Source organism: Clytia hemisphaerica, unplaced genomic scaffold (genome assembly GCF_902728285.1).
Source record: "Clytia hemisphaerica strain Z4C2 unplaced genomic scaffold, Clytia hemisphaerica genome assembly, whole genome shotgun sequence".
Classification (NCBI taxonomy): Eukaryota; Metazoa; Cnidaria; class Hydrozoa; order Leptothecata; family Clytiidae; genus Clytia; species Clytia hemisphaerica.
Genome location: NW_027103803.1, coordinates 271,070 through 291,272, shown reverse-complemented (window position 1 = coordinate 291,272; position 20,203 = coordinate 271,070). Strand labels below are relative to the sequence as shown.

Here is a 20,203-nt window from a genome sequence, read left to right as displayed (position 1 = left end):
GTATTTCTTCATTGACTGAAAAGATTGTCTCGATGATTTCCAATCCAATGAGGGGTCAATCATTACTGAAATCCTTTTCAAACTCGAGATATTGTATTTTTAAGGTTTTGATGACGTCATCGGACCAAAAAAGCCTCAATTTAAATATATTTATTTTTGAAAGTTTCTATATACCAACTATTACCCCTCCCAACTTATTATCCATTAAATTTCCGATCAAATGAGGGGTCAACGACTTCCCAGCTCCTATCCAATCTCGAGATATCGCATTTTTCCTGTTTTGATGACGTCATCAACTGAAAACGCCTAAAAATTCAGCCAAATTTTAAAGTCACACTCAAGCCCTATAAACCCTCCCATCTTATTCTCCATAAAATTCTCGATCCAATGAGGGGTCACCGACCTCCCAACTCCTTTTCAAACTCGAGATATTGCATTTTGAAGTTTTTCCCAAATCTGTGACGTCATTGGGTCTCTTTACCCCTAATGTTATCAACGGTCAATTCGCGAATTATGAAATTTTTGCGGTCAACGGGTAGCTTATGCCCCAAGGGTCCCAAAAAACCAAAAAACGTCAATTATTTCCACGGGAAAGTGGGTTTTTAAATTTGCGAAAGATTGACACTGCAACGACTTCTTTAAAAAAACGCTAATTTTCCCCTGACCACTTTCGCTTTCGTTTTCAACCACCCACCCACACCCATCCAAACAATCGGTCACGTAACTCTCGAACCCCAATCCCAAAAATCCATAATGGCCCCCCACAGCTCAATACGAATTCTACGTTTAGTAATATAGAAGAACAAAATGCGTGGTTTTTTAAGTGAGTGCCGTCTATTATATTCTCCGAACTCTGAATTTTAATCCTATTTCGTGACTAACGGACAATTGCCATGTTTACTAACAGAAAACAACTTTTAGTGGAAAAATACTTCATTTTTGGTAAGTTTAGCCTTAATTTGTTTGCAATAAAGTGTTAGAAACCAACCATTTTGAAAAAGTGATCTTATGAAAATTTCATCTCAGGTAGGATGATTTTTGTGACTAACGGACACTTCTTGATGAGCCTCTTGTGAGCTACCCACTCAACCTTTAGGGCTAAAATTTTGCACTTATTTTATGGCCATAGTACTTCTGTTTTTAAGACAAACATAAAAGAAACATGCAGCTTCCCTTGGCTTTCATTGGAACTTTTCTTTTTATCAGTGTGACTAACGGACCGGTTGGTTCGAAACGCAGGAGACAGGACGCAGGAGACAGGACACAGGAGACAGGACACAGGAGACAGGACACAGGACACAGGACGCAGGTCATTCAAACTACAGACCGGAAAATTGTAACACACTCGTAACATATAATGTATAAAATGTTTCTAAAAACAAAACTTGCTCTTATATATATGATATGTTCAACCACCCAACCAATAACATAGACTTTAGCTTCGTACGGAGAGTAGTAGATATTATTATTGATAGCAACTTAAATCTACTGCAAATTATTTTTGGCAAAAATATCAAATTCAAGAGAAACGAAAAGTCAGAGGAGATTGAACTTTGTCGAACTCTAATAGAAAACTGGCATGAGGTTGAATGTCGTATCTCATTTAAATCTATATTAGAGAAACATGTCCAGCGAGCAAGGACATCAGGCACACCCCCTTGATCACCCTTTTTACTTCCTTTGCCCCCCCCCCCACACTTCTGTGCCGTCCCTGCTTACTGGTCTTTTTATTACTGTAAATATTCATAAAGATATATATATTTTTCCTTAGATGTACCTTATAGTCTTATATGTCTTATAGGTGGTAAAAGAGATTTATTATTATACGCAATGAAAAATTATATATTATACAAAATACGCTATTTAAAAGATTTTTAAATGACAAGCCATCAATCCTAAATATTGACAAAATGACAATTAAATTATGTAAATGATGACGCTAGCACAAAATACAAGGTGTGTACATCAGTTTACAACAAAATGTTTTTTCATGCTCAATAGGATGCTGATGGTGCAAGTAGATATAGATATAGATTTATATATTTTGAAAACATTAAATGCTCCAAGAGAGCTGTTTTAGAGATATGAAAATAGTGACGTCATTTTCATCAAAAATACGAGATAGGGAATGAAAATATTGATATATTAATAAAAACATTTGACGCTATTTTAGTCAATTTTTGTTATCATACCCAAGGTGATGCAGGAGATATAATGAGATATGATATATCGATTGTGAAATAGCTATTTTCCTGTTGGGGCTGTTTAAAGATGAGATAAATATTTTTAACACATGTATTTTGTGTATAACATCAATCGAGAACTTCAGCAGTGTTAGAACACTCAAAAGTATGTAGTGTTGGAAAAGAAAAAACTGACTTTGCTGTCCAATATCTGGAAAGCATTCACTCAAGGGGGAAATATACATTGTCTGAAAGGGAATATCTATGGAACGAACGTTTGAGGGGGGTTTTAAATATTCAAAAAACTTTGAAAAGCTGATTTTTATACTTGTGACTGATTCTGTATATACACTATTTATTTGTGACACATGATATAATTTTTATTTATCTATTTTTAGAACTAAAAACACTGATGATGATTATTAAATCGAAACATGTATGAAAAATAAAAATTAACATGCTTGGTTAAGTTTACCGACTATGCCTTCACTACTCATTTATTTTGTGTATAACATATATGTCACATGTCAATGACATTGAAAAGATAACTGCTACTATACATGCGTGATTTATGTGTAATATATAATACAAGTATTACAGGGCCGTGTTATACACGGCACAAAATGCAAAAGCACGTGGCAAGCATGTGGATAGATTTTGACCTTTAAAAAGATTCTAGACCAATAAAGTACCTTCAGAATGATATTTCTAACAATTACAAGTGTTTTTCAAACATTTTCTTTGTCTTTTACAGCAATTAAAGCTGACCTGTCAGCACTGACCTGCGTCCTGTGTCCTGCCTCCTGGGTCCTGTGTCCTGCGTTTCGAACCAACCGCTAACGGACAGTCGGGTAGGCATGCATAACAGCCAGAAAAAAAACAAATAGGAGTTAAGCAAAGCAGATTTTGATTATTGATATGTTTTCTATAATGGTTGTCAGTACTCTATCACAGATTTGTGTACTGATACAATCATATTTGGATGAAAAAGTTTCTGGCAAAGTTCTTGGTTTTTTCAAGCAATTTTGTATTTTTTTGTATTAAAGGCTTCACCCCAGCACAGAAGCGTGAAAAATGGACTTTAAAGAAAGATTCTCTGGATTCTCACACTTCAACATATGTATATTCAAGAGAAAATGAAAACTTTTGTTATTTCTGAATTTGAAATTTTGACCTAGATGTTAATTTTCTCATGGAATTCATGATATAAGAAGACAAGTATTTAATAAGAATAAGAATTACATATTTCTGAAATTGTTAAATTTATTCTTAGATAAGGTATTACTGCTGACTGGGGAATCCAAGCTCAAAATTTAAGGAAAAACACGATAATCATAAAGTTCAGAAATTTCTGAGCTTGGTACAGAATATTTGATATTCTGTGTGTGAACCCTTGTTGACAAAAAAACAGCACATATTCAACCTACCATAATCTCTAACAAAACGACAAATTTTGAAAAAAACTACTAAACACAACAACATTCAGGCTAGCACTGAGCAATCTTTTGAGCCTGTTTTTTTGTGAAAAAAATTGCCATATGAAACAAAATAAAAGTCAAAGCTCAAAGAAATTTACTGTTTAATTTCAATTACTCGGGTATGGCATGTCTTAAAATTACCATAATTTTTAGATCGCATTAACCGACAGAAAACGACCAAACAAATGACTGAACATGAAGGGTACTACTATGATGTAGTTTCTAACCTGATGTGTAACCTAATTGTTTTTTCGCCAATTTTTGCGAAAAACCAAAAAAACTGATTATGACGTCAAAAATTGAAATTCTCAAGAATGGTTTATCCAATTGTCTTCAAACTTTCACCAAAGATGTATCTCACTAAAGTCAATCATTTGAGAAAAGAAACTCTACGAAATGTTCATGACGTCAGCAAAAAATAAGATTTTTCCTTTTTTCCTAATTTTTCCTAATTTTTCCTGACGTCATGAAAATTTTGAAAAATTTCTTTTTTCAAATGATCAACTTTAGTGAGATACATCAAGTCTCCCCAAGCTTGGCGACGCAGCCAGTGGCACCTTTAACTATGTGCACGTTTTTAAAATATCATATTACTTCAATTAAAGGCCCCCTTCGAATAAACGCGTCCCCATAGGAGGGGCGTCCCTCCTAAAATCGAAAAAGATTAATAAACAGCCAGGGAGTTTATTCGAAATAATACCGTATGTCATCTGTTGTGTGTCGATCTATATAGGAATAGCTAAATTCAAATAGAATGCATTTTATTTATTTTAGCTTGATTTTAACTTGTACAATTGTCATATTTGTTTGTTACAGAAATATCATATTATTTTCTGACTGGATGTTTTGTTTCATGTGACACTCCTCTTTTGTTATGGTGGTAAGTTTCTAATTTGCTTTTTTTTCTTCTGCTAAGTGACTGTTGTTCTTAGGCAGGGAAATATTATTATATCAACTTGGGGATTCATGCAGGGGGGTCAGTTTCATAATAAGTGCCGAAAATGTATAACACGTTTTTGCAAATTGAGTTTTGTCCCGCACCCTTGGTACAAAGCTGAAATTTGCCTTCAATGTACACAGGAAAAAATCCGTGAATCACATGTGTGTGAAAACCAATTTCCGAGCATGTGATCCTGCAAAAAATCACATGCGTGTGAAAATGCAATTCACAAGCCATCTTTTCTCAACTTAAATGGAGTGTCTGACTAGATCTAAAATCACAAATAGGATTGTTTGTCTTTCTTAGAGAGAGAGGTTTAATACCCTAAAAGTAACTTACTTCTATTCTATTTAACAAGTGAGAAAAGATGGATTGTGAATTACATTTTCACACGCATGTGATTTTTTGCAGGATCACATGCTCGGAAATTCGTTTTCACACGCATGTGATTCACGGATTTTTTCCTGTGGTAGGTAGACCACCTTCATTACCTGGGGCCGGGAAATACTGATATTTTGAACCCCTTCAGTAAGTAGCACGCCAAAAGTACATTTTACATGAGAAATATTCAATTCTATAGTATAGGTTTTATTCTTTTTCACTTTAGAAAATTGGTTTACAAATCAAAGCTCAGCTTGAGTTTTTAACAGATCTCAAGCCAGAAAGTGAAGACTTTCGTTGGTATATTAAGGTATCTAAATTAATATACTCTTAATGTAGATTTATGGCTTTTCCAAAGCACAAGGTTGGTCAGTCAAAAAATGTTTTTATTTTGAGGATTTATGAAAGTTTCTAGAAGTTAAATGGAGTCGAAAAAGCTGTGTTTTTTTCATTACAACTGGGCAAATTATATAAATAATTGACTTAAATATTATAAGTTTAATTTTGATCCCTTTTAAAAGGAACATTGTCAGAATTTCTCTAACCTAGAATTTAGTTATTATTGGTACATTCTCTATTTCTTTTCACTGCTTAGGTGAAATGTTTAAATTGTGGGGAAGAAAGCAAATCCTTTATATATCTCACTTTACTTGTAAGTACAGCACCTTTTTCAAAAAATTATTTACTCTAAACAAATTATCAACCCCTCCCTATTATATAATTTTCACAACGACTAATATATCTAATAAGATTTTGTAGGTTCTGCTCTAAAGTCTGTCACAATAATATTTGCAGCGAAGACAAAAAAAGCTATAATTTTTGATAGAATTCGGGAAACAAACGGGAGTGGAATAATTGTTATCATAAAGAAAAAACTCAAAAAAGATCAGAAAATGTAGATTGAAAATGAAGAAGAAGAAAATCAACATAAATTCAATAATTATGTTATAATCATCATTTTCACACGAGTGATTCCCTTGATCTTTTGAAACATCATCAATATCAAAACAGGGCTGCAAATAAGCGTCGGTCATCGGTCAATGTCCGACTGAAAAAGCTATTTGACCGACTGAAAATCTTTTGTGTCGGTCATGATGTCCGAATGGAAAAAGAAATAAACCATTAACTTGAGAGTTGAAAATAAATCTCTTACACCCCTGTCTCTAACTTAGCCTATTCTTTTAATACTCGCTTCCTTCGTAGCTTTCAGGCTGTTTCTAAGTTAACTTTTATCGACTTGCTTTCTTCGTTACTTTCTTTGTTGTTTCTAAGTTAACTTTTATCAACCCGCTTTCTTATTGTAACTCTTTCAAGAGTGTTTCTAAATTACTTTTGTCAACTTGCTTTCTTCGTAACCTTCTTTGTTTCTAAGATCACTTTTATCAATTTGCTTTCTTTGTAACTTTCAAGGGTGTTTCAAAGTTAACTTTTATCGACTTGCTTTCTTCGTAACTTTCAAGAGTGTTTCTAAGATCACTTTTATCAATTCGCTTTCTTCGTAACTTTCAAGGGTGTTTCAAAGTTAAACTTTTATCGACTGGCTTTCTTCGTAACTTTCAAGAGTTTTTTTAAGACCATTTTCATCAACTTGCTTACTACATAACTTTCAAGAGTGTTTCTAAGTTAACTTTTATCAACTCGATTTCTTCGTAACTTCCAAGGGTGTTTCTAAGATCACTTTTATCGAATCAATTTCTTTGTTATATACATTAACAAACTGTTCAAAGGTAACTTTTATTTTTCCTACTCGCTTTCTCCGTAACTTAAAAATACACTGAATGACCGACAGGATTTTGAGTTTGACCGACAGGATTTCATTTCTGTCGGACATGATGTCCGATTGACTAAAAATATTTATTTGCAGCCCTGTCAAAAGACTTTAGTAAAATTTGTATGTTAATATTGGCCCATATTTTTACAGGTATATTCATTCTCTTCAAAAAGAAATTTTTCTGGTTTTCTTTTCAAAGCGGTTTAAATAAGTAAAACTACTACACAAAATGACTTTTATTTCTTTTATTTTCCTTGTTCTAGGAGAGTAATGCTCTGAAAGGTGGAAGGGGACAAGCTAGTATGGTATCCAAATGCAAACTGTGCTCACGGGAAAACTCAATTGGTACGTGAGTTGACAGCAGTAGACCTAACCTAAGATAGTATTGGTTATAGTTATTACCATTTGACCCTAAATTTAAGAGGTGGGTCGGTTAGTCTGGAAAAAAATTATTTTGATCATTCCTATGAATAGTGATATTTTTATGAGTGGGTTGAAATTTAATTATTTTGAGAGCGTGAAAAATGTTGAAAAACATTTTCTTCAACAAATCAAATCAGATATTTTTAGATTAGTAGGTTTTAGGTAGTGTCAGTCGGATGAGGGCAAACCAACAAATTTTTAAGTTTAGCCTTACCGTTAAGTCATTTCAAGTTACAGCTAGGATCTAACTATTTTTAACTGTTTTTCTGTTTGTGAAATAAAGCTGATATGATATTGTTTACTGTTTATAGATGTAAAGTGCAAGTATAATAGAGATCAAATTAGCTCATAAAATTATCATTCATTTTTTCAGACATTTTGAAAGATACTATATCTTCATATACTGTAAGTTGTTTTTTTTTTGAAATTCTGGATTTATAACTAGAACAAACCAACGACATAATAGAATACAATAGATTACTTCCTTGAATAACCGGAATCCTTAATTTTAGTGATTTTTTTTGTTTTAAGTTTAAAGCCTTAGTTATTTTCTAATCAATTGAGTTTGAACAGATTTTAAAATAAAGTGTTTAGGATAAGATGGAGCTTTATTGTATTTATTTTGATCTTTTTAGTTCGAGGATAGTGAATCTTTCAAAACAGTTGTTGCTTTTGAATGTCGTGGTATGGAACCTATTGAATTCTCACCGAGGGTATGCTTTTTTTTGCTTAAAGTCTGAATAACCGAGCTATAGCTTTAGCTACTTTTCTTTTCCTCGAAGATTGTTATTCTCAATAAACTGACTCAAGTACTCCTAACATGGTTCATGTTTCTATATTGACTAAATCAATGCAGGAACAGCCCAGTCCTGTACCAAATCTAAAAATGAGAATTCGACAGACAGAAATATGTTGATAGCTTTACAATTCTCCTTTCACTTACTAAGATTACATAGTTGTTGTTGTTATTTTTCAGGCTGGTTGGGTAGCGAAAGGTGCCGAGACAACGTCTTCATTTACAGTTGATCTCACTGAGGTACTGTTGCAGTTTTTCTCTACTTTCCCTTTCGGTGTGTACTAAACTACAATCAGTCACAAAATACTTGGCACAAAAGGGAAATTCACTGGGGTGTTTTGAAACCACAATCGATTTGTAAGTGCTCTAAAGTAGGTTCGAAAGGTAGAGTTTTAACTCTGAGTTTTAACGCTAGACTTAAGACTTAGGACCTTAGGATCTGAGGATCCAAAAGTTCAAAAATGGTCTAGTAGGGCTTGAAATATAGCCTAGAAACCAATAAATCCCTTCCAGATCGAAATAATCGATGAAATCAAGTTGAAGGCCTTAAAATTGACATTCTCGCGGAAAAACCCCCTCACGTAACCAACTTCGTCCCCACGTATTCCAAGCTTTATTTACGTTACTTATGGACGCCAGAGAATACCCTGGTGTTGACTGATGCGAGTCCCCCTCTCAGAGGGGGAACTACTCAAAACAATACGTCATAAAAAAATCGGACGTTACAAAGTTACACTGCAATGCAATGGTTTCAAATCCAGAACAAATTAAATCTGACGTTTTGTTTTTGAATTAAGTAATCTTACACGTTCCAAAAACAGACAATGCCAGGGAATTATCTAGCGCTACCAGTAAGCATCAAAAAGCTAATAATACACGGGGAACGAGGTTGTCACATAACAATACTCCTCTTAAATGTCAACTCCTTAGCTACGAAAAAGGAAACAAAAGACCCACCTCTTACATCCGATTCGATTGACTTCAAAATTTGCCATACTCACTAACTTTACCAATTTCAATTTCAATTTCAAAAGATCATAACTTCATGGCAAATTTGTACATCGCTAGGCCGCCATTGTGATTTCTGTTTTGTGATGCTTCGTCAGCAGTTTTCTGTTGGCGTTTGTAGAGCACGAGGTGTTTATACGCCCGGGCGGTTTTTTTAACCAATTAAATTGCCGATCGGCATTGTTTTGCTTTAGCATTGGCAGGTCTTCTATTTTGGCAAAAGTGGCAAAATTGGAGCGAAAAGAACACAGGTCTCGACGTGGGAACAGTGTTTTGTATGGAGGTAAGTTCCAAAAATGCCAATAATGCCAGATTCACCACATCTTTTTTATTTGGCATTTATGGCGCTCAAATTTTGCCACATTTGCTAAATTTTTGTCAATTGAATGCAAAAAATAATTGGCAATCAGGGCAAAAATGGCATATTTTGAAGTCAATCGAATTGGCTGTTACAATGACTTTTGAAAATCTCAGACCCACCCTAGGCTATCCGGTAGGTAATGGTGGATAATGTCCCCTCTGTATCCCTCTAATTAAAACCCTTAGCCTAAAAGAAAATGTATTAATTCTATTTTTATTTATTTTAGGGTGATTGGTGTGATTTTGATGAGAGATCTGGGGAGAGTGTTGGTATTTACGAGATTGAGCATAAATTCCAAAAATGCTGATCACTAAAACGATACCATTTTAATATTGTTATTGTTTGTGCGAGAGCGGAGATGGGTGAGAGGTGTTTAGTTTGAGAGAAATAAATGAGTAACTTTTACTCACATTTTTGTAAAAATTTGAATTTGCTTACGTCAACAATGTAGAAGAAAGAAATATTTTTAGTTATTTATAAAATTAATAATATTCGAGATATTTGATGCACAGGTATTTCAGGATAAGTGAAAACCACTCTAAAGAATTTAGTCTTAATACTACTGACAAGATTTCCTCAACGAAAGTAAAATAAGGGTGCAACCCTAACAAACATAAATTAAAAACTTATTTCTCTATATTCATGGTTCTAAGAAAACAATTTTTTTCCAGAGACACATTTTTATCTGAGTTGTAAATGTAAGATGTAGGTTTAGGATCAAACTGTTGAAAAAATAAGATGGAGCTCCTGCAAAAAGTGTTATTTAACAGCTGATGCTGATTCGCCACATTAGCCAAATTAATATGAAATAGAAATTCACTTATAATAAAGGAGTGTATAAGATGTATACGTTTGATAGTGTAATATTATGAAAGATTAAAATTCAAATCTCAATTTTATAATTGTTTGTATTTTCTAGAAAAAAAAAATGAAAAAAGAAAGAAGTAACCACAAGAAAAAAATAAAATATTGAAAGAGAAAGTCGATTTTAACACAATGAATTTTGGTATTTGGACTGAATTCAAAGATGTATTAAATCCTTAATGTCTTCGTAGTTAATTTCATGGCTTGGTTATTACAATGATGGACAAATTTAACAAAGAGTAAAAGGTATGTTTTACTTTTAATTGTTTTGTTTTAATACCTGAATTACTGTATAAACGCTTTTAGAGACGGTTTCCTCAGTTTGAAAATTTGAAATACTGTGTAAGTTTTAAAATACATACTATTTATAATTTTGCCTGCTTTTATTGGTAGAAGGTAAATTATATGAAAACAATAAAAAATGAGTATCAAAATATAAATAACGAAAGAATGTTGAGAAAACTACGAAATATATTTTTGTTAAGATTAGAAATGATGCCAATGGAAACTTATAATTAGTCTAGAAATATTTATAATGAAACAATAATCAGTTTTTAGCTCCAGTTTAAACAGTCGATTTTCTGTCTTACCTTTCCCCTCATTTTTGACGGTAGAAAGATGGCTCTATCTAGACTCAATTTGTTGCCTCAATTTGTCTTTGATGTCGACGCAATGACGTTTCTTTAAGAGAAGGTTAAAAAAATTGAGTTGATTCATTCTACTAATTGCTAAAATAGTGCTAGAATTACCATTTTTAAATTAGTGAATCCTCAATTTTAGAATTTCATTGTTGTGAAAAATCTTATTAAAAATACTTTAAATGGAATTTGAGTCTGCCCAGATAAAAGAGGTAAGACTAGCCTAGTTTCTGCCTAGCAGATAAGTTAACTATACAATGGTTACAAATATAAGAATTTTTCACGTTCGCCTCATCTTATTATTCTTAGGCTTCTTCTTCATCTTCTTCCGCTTCAAAGTCCTCTTCAACATCTTCAAAGTCCTCTTCAACATCTTCGTCGTTGACATCACTAGTAGGTGCTTGTTCTCCAAAATCATTGTTTTCTTTATCTTGTTCTGCAAAATCTTCACTCTCCTGTTCTGCAAAATTCGATTCTGGTACGTCTTCTTGATCAGCAAAATCTTCCTGTTCTTTTGTTTCAACGTCATTCGCTTGCTCTTCGAAGTGTTGGTCGACAGCAGAATCCTTTGCATTTTTATCCTCCAATTCCATGCTATTTTTCTGGTCGGCAAATTCCTGGTTCTCCTTTTCGACATAGTTTGAATTCATACCATCTTGCTCTTTAACAAAATCCTTGGCATTTCCAGCTTCAAGATCCATCTCTGTCACGACTTCATCTTCTGCCACGACTTCATCTTCTGCCAAGCTTGATTTAAAACCACCTGGAGCTGGTGGTCGTGGTCGGCCGATCGGCCGGATTGGGCGGATGTGTGGTGGTGGAATCAATTGGAATCCTAGTGTTCGCTCCAATTGAGTCCTGAAATTTATTCTTGCTGATCTGCCACGAAGCACGCCTAAAGAAAAGAGGCAAAGTTGACTCACTAAAGTTCTTCTTTTATTGGATTCGAACTGAGTTTAACATAAACACATCATCTCACATAGAAATGCCCTGTAAATTATAGCCCTGTAAATTATATTTCAAATTTCTTAGAATTTATCATGGTCCCGTGTAGTTCGAGTATCATCGTAACTCTGTCGTGTCTTGAGCGCAGGGTTAGCAGTGTTTGGTAAGCGTAGTAATTTCCATATCCTAGGGTAGGTATTAGGGCCCATTCCGGATGATTCGGAGGGTTCACTTCTCTCTATTTCTCTCTTATCATGGTCGTGGTTACAGAAAGTACCAGGTAAAGGTCGAAAGAAATCTAAAAACTTTAAAATTTCTGTAATATTTCGACACTTATCAAGTGTCTTTTCTTTGAAACAACAACATCATCAACAAACATCACGAAAATCCTTCTTAAGTACCATCATTATATTTGAACCCAGTTTTCTCGGGGTGTCTCCCAGTTTTGACGTCAAAAGAGGGCATTACATTGACTTTAGTCAGTCAGTCCACTTTATACCAACTTTAATTCACAATCAGAATAGGCAGGGCGAAAAGTAGGGCGTCTAAACTAGAGCTAAGACTTACCTCTTCTGCCAATAGCTTCCAGTCGCTTAGCAAGAGCACGGTCTGCTTTTGATACTCCGAATCGGTCGTTGTCTGCTTTTGTGGTCGCTGTGAATGGCATTCTGGGTAATCTTGAAAGTTGTGACGGTGAAAGACCTATTGGAATGAGAAGGATGGTTAATGTAAAGACTCAATCAATATTGGAAGTTTATCGTGGCTTGGATTTACGTCTGGCTACGTTTCGAGAGAATGGGCAATAAACGTGGAGGATGTTTTCCCCACTATTTGTACTAATAGACCTTCGGATTATCCATAATCATCAAGTGTAATTTCCTCGTGATCCAAGCCACGACAAACTTCCAATATATGAATATCACTGGGTCAATAAACTCGAACTTATTTAGATTAAGACTCAATGTGTTTTACGTAGATAGCCTAGTGATATAAAGACTTTTAACCGGGTCCATGGACATCTGGCAGGCTATCTACTAACAAAAAGGGACAGAGGAACATATAAAGGGGCGTATGAAGAATTTAAGTTTGTGGCGCTGGTGTCACGCTGATTACCATTCGGTAATCGTTCCTTAAAGTAGTCTTTCTTTAGCTCAAGGTCAATTGTAAAGTCCAGAATCATAGGGTTTGTTGTATTTTCTTCAATTATAGAATTGGATATTATTAAATCATCTAATATTTTTTTAAAACCTAAGAAACCCCTATGAAAAAGCGTTGGATCTTAATGTGAACAAATAACCTTATTAAAATCGCATACATGTTTTTTTTTTATAAGATCAAACTATATAAGAACATAAGGCTTTGTGGGCTCTCAAACACCTGTCTTCTTAGGAAAATGGACAAAAATACTCAAAAAATGCCCAAAATAAGAACATATTAACATATTAAGAACGTTTTTAGGCTTGAAACCCAAAAAGTTTCAAGAAAGGCTTCAAAAATTTTGGATGTTCTTATAAAAAAAAGTGTAATTAACATTTCAAGAAAAAAATGTACACAATGGTATTCCTTACTTTGCAGGAACTCTTTGACTCTTATTCCACTCTTAATTGTTGGATCGTCGTAACATACTCTTACACATCCTGGTTGTTTTGTCAAATCAATCAAATCTCTAGGATAATAGTTCGTAGCAGTCATTTTTTCGTTTATGCCAGGGAAGTATGCATTCAGATTCCCGGGGCTCTTCTTTTGCCAGTCTGACCAAATTTTGTCAACAAATCCATGGTGGAGTTGAAATTCAGGTGCACCTGCGGAGCTTGGGTGGTTCATTGTCCCACCTAAAAAGAGTTAATAGCGAGTTTATGTATGTGTGTGTTCTGGGACGGAGACGGTTATTTCTCTGCTGATTTACCTAGATCTTAAGTCAGTACTTTTACCGTCCTTTATTTGCGGGTCAAAACTGCGGATTATTCTAATTCACTTCAGTCACTCCGCCGTCCTTAAAAGAGCAAATACATAAACTCGCTAATGAGATACAACAGTAATATGTATACATTCCATGAACCACATGCCATTAAATGAAATAATTTAAATGCTTTCAACTGTGAAAACTTCGATAAATACCCTTAAGAGCTGTATAAAAACTAGATGGGAGGAACATTTTTTTTTAAAATGTACAAGTTTTTCAGATTTCAGTTCGACAGCACTCAACCGTCCTTTCGGTTCGTATCTGTTTTAGCAAAATATTTATGCCAATGTGTTATGAATTAAGTATAAAGCTATAAATGGATAGTTTTCTATGAATTACTTTAAAGTACAAAAATATATTTGTGTTAGCTTTTTAATAATGGTGGCGCCATATTGGGTATAAAGAATAATATGTAAAGAAAGTTAGTTACCTATCCTTCCATGAACGTTATTATGTAGCGATAATCTTAGATAATTCTCAAATGCGGTGAACAAATTGAGATTCAAACAGGTCTGGATATCTGCAGCATCGGGTACATTTCCGTTAAAGGTTCGTCGAAGGCATGGTCCGGACGATGTAGACCATCCGGGTGTTCCGAATGGTCCCGTGGTGACGCACCATCCTTGTGACGGATTACCGTTACCGCCAACACCTTGGTTGCCTTATATAGAAACAAGAAAATTAAACAAATATTGTTTTTCAGTCAGCTTTATTGAGGTCTGGGATGAGACTTCTCGGTGTCCTACCGATGAACCTGTGCGGCAGATCTGGTGGAGCCCTTTATCCACTGGGGTAGCATTCATGCAAAATATATTTCCTTAAATTTTATTTTTACCTTTTAAGGGAAGAAATTTTCGTGAAACAAATTTTCGCGGTTTATTGAGAAATCTGCGAAATTAATCTTTTTAGGGCAAAATAGGCCATTTTTGTAAACAAAAGATTTTCTCAACAGCGAAATTTCCGAATTTTAAGCTGTTAACCGCGAAATTTTTTTTCCCGCTAAAATTTCTTCCATTAAAGGGAACGACGCATGGTATATTTTTGAAATGCTGATCTAGCATTGGCACAAACATCCATACGGAGGAGTATTTAGGAGTGCTGGATCATAACAAAAACCAAAAGTGACTTTATTCCAAAAAATATATTCAAAAAAGTGAATATAATTTACTATAATGTTCAACAACAACACAAAAAGACTTACCTAAAACTGAAAGAAAAAAAGAATGTCTTTTTCTTTTGAATGAAATCGAGTGTTTCTATTTTTAAATGAAGACATTCTATTGTGAATTTATTCGAAAACTTCTTTGCAATCTTTTTGTTTACATTTTCATTTTATCATTCACTTTCGTTTACTGTTGAAAACATAACAAAGTTTTAGCTATACTCTTAAACCGCGTATAACTGTCGGTTAAGCCAATCAGCTTTCGGGCTGACATCAGCATGTATTTCAGAGTATACCATGGAAGTGCCACCAAATCCGACCCCTACTATAAGTATAGCGCTATTGCCTTTAAGGTATTCATATTTTCGAAATATCTACCGGGTGTCTCTGAAAAAACTTCCCCCTGTTTGATTCAATATTGCGAAAAAGTGAAAAAATATATTAGCTTGATTTTTTCTAAATCGTTTAGAGGAGGGTTTAAATTAAATTTTGGTATATCAAACTTTAAAATTGCTTCATTAGATCAAAAGTTATCACAAAAAGAGTAAAAAAATTGTTTTCAAAAAGAGCGCAAACAAGAAAGAAACAAGACAAGAAAACACTGTACTTTATTGACAGTAAAGTTTTACTTTTGATGTTCTGTGCATCTTTTTTGTTTTATTATTCGTTTTTAATGATTTTTATTGCCAATTTAGAGCTCCTTTGGATTCATTAAGGAGCATGAAGTTTAAACAAGCAACAAACTTTTATCAAAAATTTTCCAAAAGTTTCCAAAGTAGTAGGGGGAAATTTGTTCGTTTTTTTGAGGTCGCTCGACTTTTTTAGTCAAAGCACTTGACATTAATCCTTAAAAACAGTGTTTTTCGGTGTTTTTCAGCCAGAAACAGCTGTTTTGTCCAGTTTTTGCGCTTTCGGAAGCTCAATATCTCGAGTTAGGTACCCAGTGATATATCACTAATCTTAATTCTTTGAGAGCTTTCCAAAAATATGCAACAGGTCTCCGTTTTCTCGAGCTAAAATTTTCATTAATTTTTCACCCTATGATTTTTGCCTGAGACCGTCGTATTTGTCCGAAAATCTCACCAAAGTGTCCGAAAAAAAATTTGCACCCAAGTTTTTTTGAATTCCCCTACCCCTTAGCTTTCCAAAAATGTATAACAAGTGCTTTGACTAAAAAAGTCGAGCGACCTCAAAAAAACGAACAAATTTCCCCCTACTAAAGCTTAAAGAGTCTATTTGAGTGGAGAAGAGAAAGTTTGAGTGTCTTTTTTTCTAACAAAAGATTTGATACCCTATTTTTCGTCTTTTTTCGCTCTTTTTGAAAAAATATTCTTTACTCTTTTTGTCATAACTTTTGGTCTAATGAAGCAATTTTAAAGTTTGATATACCAAAATTTAAGTTAAACCCTCCTCTAAACGATTTCGATTTCTAATATATTTTTTCACTTTTTCGTAATTTTGAATCAAACAGGGGGAAGTTTTTTCAGAGACACCCGGTAGAATTTAAAATTGCCATCCATTAAGAAGACGTCAAATAGAGAAGAACTGAAAAATGCAAGATCATTTTTATTGCACCCTGAACAAAGAAACCAGTGTATTCAGATTACAACGTTTGATTGTTACGTAAAAGATTGTGAACACTGGAAGTTCTCTAACGTTTCAAGAAACTATTACTTCGGTGAAAAGAAATCTGTTATTGTTTTCTTTTATCTTTAAAGAATAAACATTGTTTGATGGTTTAATTGGTAAAACTGGTAACAAAGTATCGTGTATAAGATTTCGCAGGGAAATTCCGATTTTCTCAATTTTTTTTTGTCCATGATTGTAGTCAAAATAAAAAGTTGTACTAATCAACATTATCAAAGTTGATGAGCACAACAATAAACTTAAGGAGATTGAATATGGGTGACTAAAATTTGCTACGAATTTGACCAATAATTTATTGGTATTCCACTCCGGATTATATTTTTTACGAGCACAAAACCGCTAATTAATTCAAATTCTGTCAAAAGTTATTGAGGTTTGAAAAAACACTGCCAGCCAATTTGAAATAGACTTTAGTGAACAAAATTTGAAAACATAGTTTTTGGCTCGTATTTTTTTGCTAAAAATCTCCTTACATTGATAAGAATATATTATTGACACGATTTCAATATATTGCGAGTACTCTAAAATTTTGTCAGTATAGGCAAAAGTGAGTGAGCTACATAACTCCGCTCACATTTGTATTCAGTCACATATTTAGGAACGTGCTTATTTGTATAATTACTTTAAAAATTAATAATTTTTGATTTTATTTATTAGACCAACAAGTCAAAATGCATGCCAACAACATTGTCTCTCATACTTTGTTTTTCCTTTGTATTTCTTACCCGGGGGGGGGGGGTTTGGGCACTCAAATGGTTGTTCGAGACCCTCGAAATGTACTGTGAGTAATGGGTACTTTTGATAGAGTGCACTGCAAGGGTTTTCTTTTTGTTAAGCACCCATTCGCAGCCATTTTGATTTGTCTTGAAAGAAAACTCAAGAATAACTTTCAAAATTAAAATTTCCAAGTTGTTATCAAGATGAGCTTTAAAATTGCCTCCAGATTTTACATCTTAGAAAATATTTGACATAACTAAAGTCATTATATGATAGTATGGAATAGAAATGACCGGTTAGATATTCTACTTGCTTCTCTATCTCATGTTTCAGCCATTTTGATTTGTCTTGCACATTGTGTCGAAAGAAAACTCAAGAATAACTTTCAAAATTAAAATTTCCAAGTTGTTATCAAGATGAGCTTTAAAATTGCCTCCAGATTTTACATAGCTAGAAAAAGTTTGGCGTGAGTAAAGTCATTATTTGAGAATGGAATAGCATATTGACTGGTTAGATATTCTAATTGCTTCTCTATCTCATGTTTCTTCCCAGCTGGCACACAACGTTGCTTCAACGTTTATTTAACGTTATATGGACGTTGTGAACGTTAGATAAACGTTGAAACAACGTTGTGTGTCAGCTGGGTTACTGTAAGTTTTCGTATGATTGCTTCAAGACACAAAAATCTATCTTATTTTTTATTCAGGCATACAGTGGCATACACTTGAATCTTTCACTGAGTCAAAATGATACCCAAAAGGCCGAGACGAAAATTTGCTTTTGTCTTTGTAAGTATTAATTCAGTGTCGTTTCTCTGTAGCACAGGTAGCATAACATTTTTCCAATAGTACGTAAACATAGCTCTAGAACGAACAATGGCATGGCTAGACATTCATATTGAACCATTGTTGTTTATATAGATCCTGGAGGCAGTTTCTCTATCCTGGTTTCATATAGATGCCTCCAGGCAGTTTTCCCGGGCAATCAAAATTTTTGATTATTTTCAATTATAAATTTTCGATTTTTTTCAAAAAACTTTGACCAAAGATGGCGCATATAATTTTAGTCCAGGGTTTATAAAATTCAATGTACTGAACCTAATCATTTACTGCTCGAATAATAGTGACAGGTAATCGTCCCGGTGTCGTCCTCCTTCCGTACCTACGGGTAGCAGAAATGAAAAAAATTGCGTGAATACGTGAATTACAAAGCTTTGCGACGCAAAGCTTTGTAATAGGGATTAGATAATAATCTTTCGATCAAATTCTCTATCCAAAGAAAAGTCTATATTTTTTCTGCTCGCTGCGCCAAAAGTTGAAGAGGAACCGTTCTTAATGTTAGACCATTTTTTTCTCTCGTAAATATTCGATAGTTCCATCTGTTTTTCTTCTTCGTTTTCCATTTCTTTTGCTACTCCCTTCGTTTTCCATTGTTCTCATTTCTGTTTCACCGATTGTCTCTAACGATTGTCTTCTAAACTCACTGCTGCTTTTTCTGTCCCTTTTTGTCAGCTCTTTTAGTTTCACAATTCTTGAATTGTTCGATAATACGGTAACGACAAACCCATTGTCCATTTCTGATTCTTGTGGGATATCAATACCTGATTCTTTATCGAATTGGTTCATCTTTGAAATTGTTAACCATGTATTATGTCAGGTGCTATTCCCTAGATTTCCTAATTATTATAACCATGGTATTGTTATAACCATGGTATTATTATTATTTCTAGTTACCCGCCCAGGAAGACCGTGTGAAAGTCTAAATATGGAGTAGCGACCAGGCGGTATACCAAGCTGAATAACTCCAACAATTTGCTAATAGAGAACTCGTTTTAACGGTGAAAAGAGATTACCTTATTCATACTAGGCTTTTAGGGGTGGTTCAAAACTAGGGGGGGGGGGCTGTTCCTGTACCACCCCTTAACTTTTGATCCAGTGGGTCTTTTTGGATGAAATTAGATCCTTGTCATATAAGGTACCTTTTGTAAAAGAAATTTTTGATAACGTCACTCATCATGCCCAAAGTGAGCAAAAACCGAAAATTTCCTTTGTTCTTATAAATAGCTATTGTATTCTAACAAAGGCGCAAGAAAAAGTTCCCTGAGTCTAAAATTCTTAATTTACGGTTTAAACGATATATTTGACATAAGAAATAAAATTTTTATTGGAAATGTGTCAACTTTTGCAACACCTTGCTGTCAGAAATGTCATCATGCTCAAGGTGTGGAAATTTTTAGGTGTCAATTTTTTTTGAAGCTGTAGATAAAAGTTAGGAATGTCATGCAAAAAGCTGTATTATTTCAGGAACTATTAACATTAGTTTCACCCCCGAACAGAAACAGTCCCCTCCCCTTAGTACGAATAGGGTTAAGGGCAACACTACTGCTGACAATTAAAAAGGTCAGGCGATGTGAGATTCCTAATGGAAATGACATCAGCTTTAAAATAGCAAAAAAACTAACAAGAAAGCAGAACAACTAAAACACGCAGTCAAGTTAGCATGTGACCCCATCCCATCCCACTTGATGTTTTATATAATTATAAAAAATAAAATCTAAATAAATTTTAAGTTAGTTAGTCATTAAATGCCAACCCTTTGTCTAAGTTTTCAGCCTCAGTCGCATCCTCACTCAAAGTTTCTGTACCGTTGGCAATATCTCATAAATCTTTTTCGATCAAGTACATTTCCATATTAAACCTTTACCACGCCGAGGCCGTAAATTTACGTTCTAATATATAGCCGAGGCCGTAAATATACGTTTTTCATGGGGTGTTAAGAAAAGCCGCCCTACCACCTTAAAGACGCCTTTAAATACCGGGAAATGTCTTATATGACGGAGAGAAAATGTAAACAAACTATTTTCAATAGTTTGAAACCACCTACTTTCGATTTTAACTGTCAAAACAAACTGGAAAATCAGGCAAAA

The 20,203-nt window shown here is 34.1% G+C and overlaps 2 protein-coding genes across 3 annotated transcripts; one reads left to right on the top strand and one right to left on the bottom strand.

The window, feature by feature from the left end:
• Positions 1-826: 826 nt before the first annotated feature.
• Positions 827-9,830, top strand: LOC136806352 (CXXC motif containing zinc binding protein-like). 2 transcript variants are annotated; one of them, XM_067062918.1, is made up of 10 exons: positions 827-942; positions 4,478-4,541; positions 5,209-5,292; positions 5,578-5,634; positions 7,017-7,098; positions 7,550-7,581; positions 7,812-7,889; positions 8,153-8,212; positions 9,175-9,263; positions 9,568-9,830. In XM_067062918.1, exons 2-10 carry the CDS (start codon positions 4,536-4,538, stop codon positions 9,653-9,655), a joined length of 576 nt encoding a protein of 191 aa, XP_066919019.1. In that variant the 5' UTR covers positions 827-942; positions 4,478-4,535; the 3' UTR covers positions 9,656-9,830. The 2 variants fall into 2 exon arrangements, with proteins under 2 accessions (XP_066919019.1, XP_066919020.1); XM_067062919.1 differs by lacking the exon at positions 9,175-9,263.
• A 745-nt stretch (positions 9,831-10,575) lies between these two features.
• LOC136806369 (uncharacterized) lies at positions 10,576-14,554 on the bottom strand. Its single transcript, XM_067062932.1, has 5 exons — positions 14,506-14,554; positions 14,182-14,412; positions 13,357-13,620; positions 12,356-12,490; positions 10,576-11,738 (listed from the first exon to the last, which is right to left on the bottom strand). Exons 1-5 carry the CDS (start codon positions 14,552-14,554, stop codon positions 11,149-11,151), a joined length of 1,269 nt encoding a protein of 422 aa, XP_066919033.1. The 3' UTR covers positions 10,576-11,148.
• Between the last annotated feature and the right edge of the window lie 5,649 nt (positions 14,555-20,203).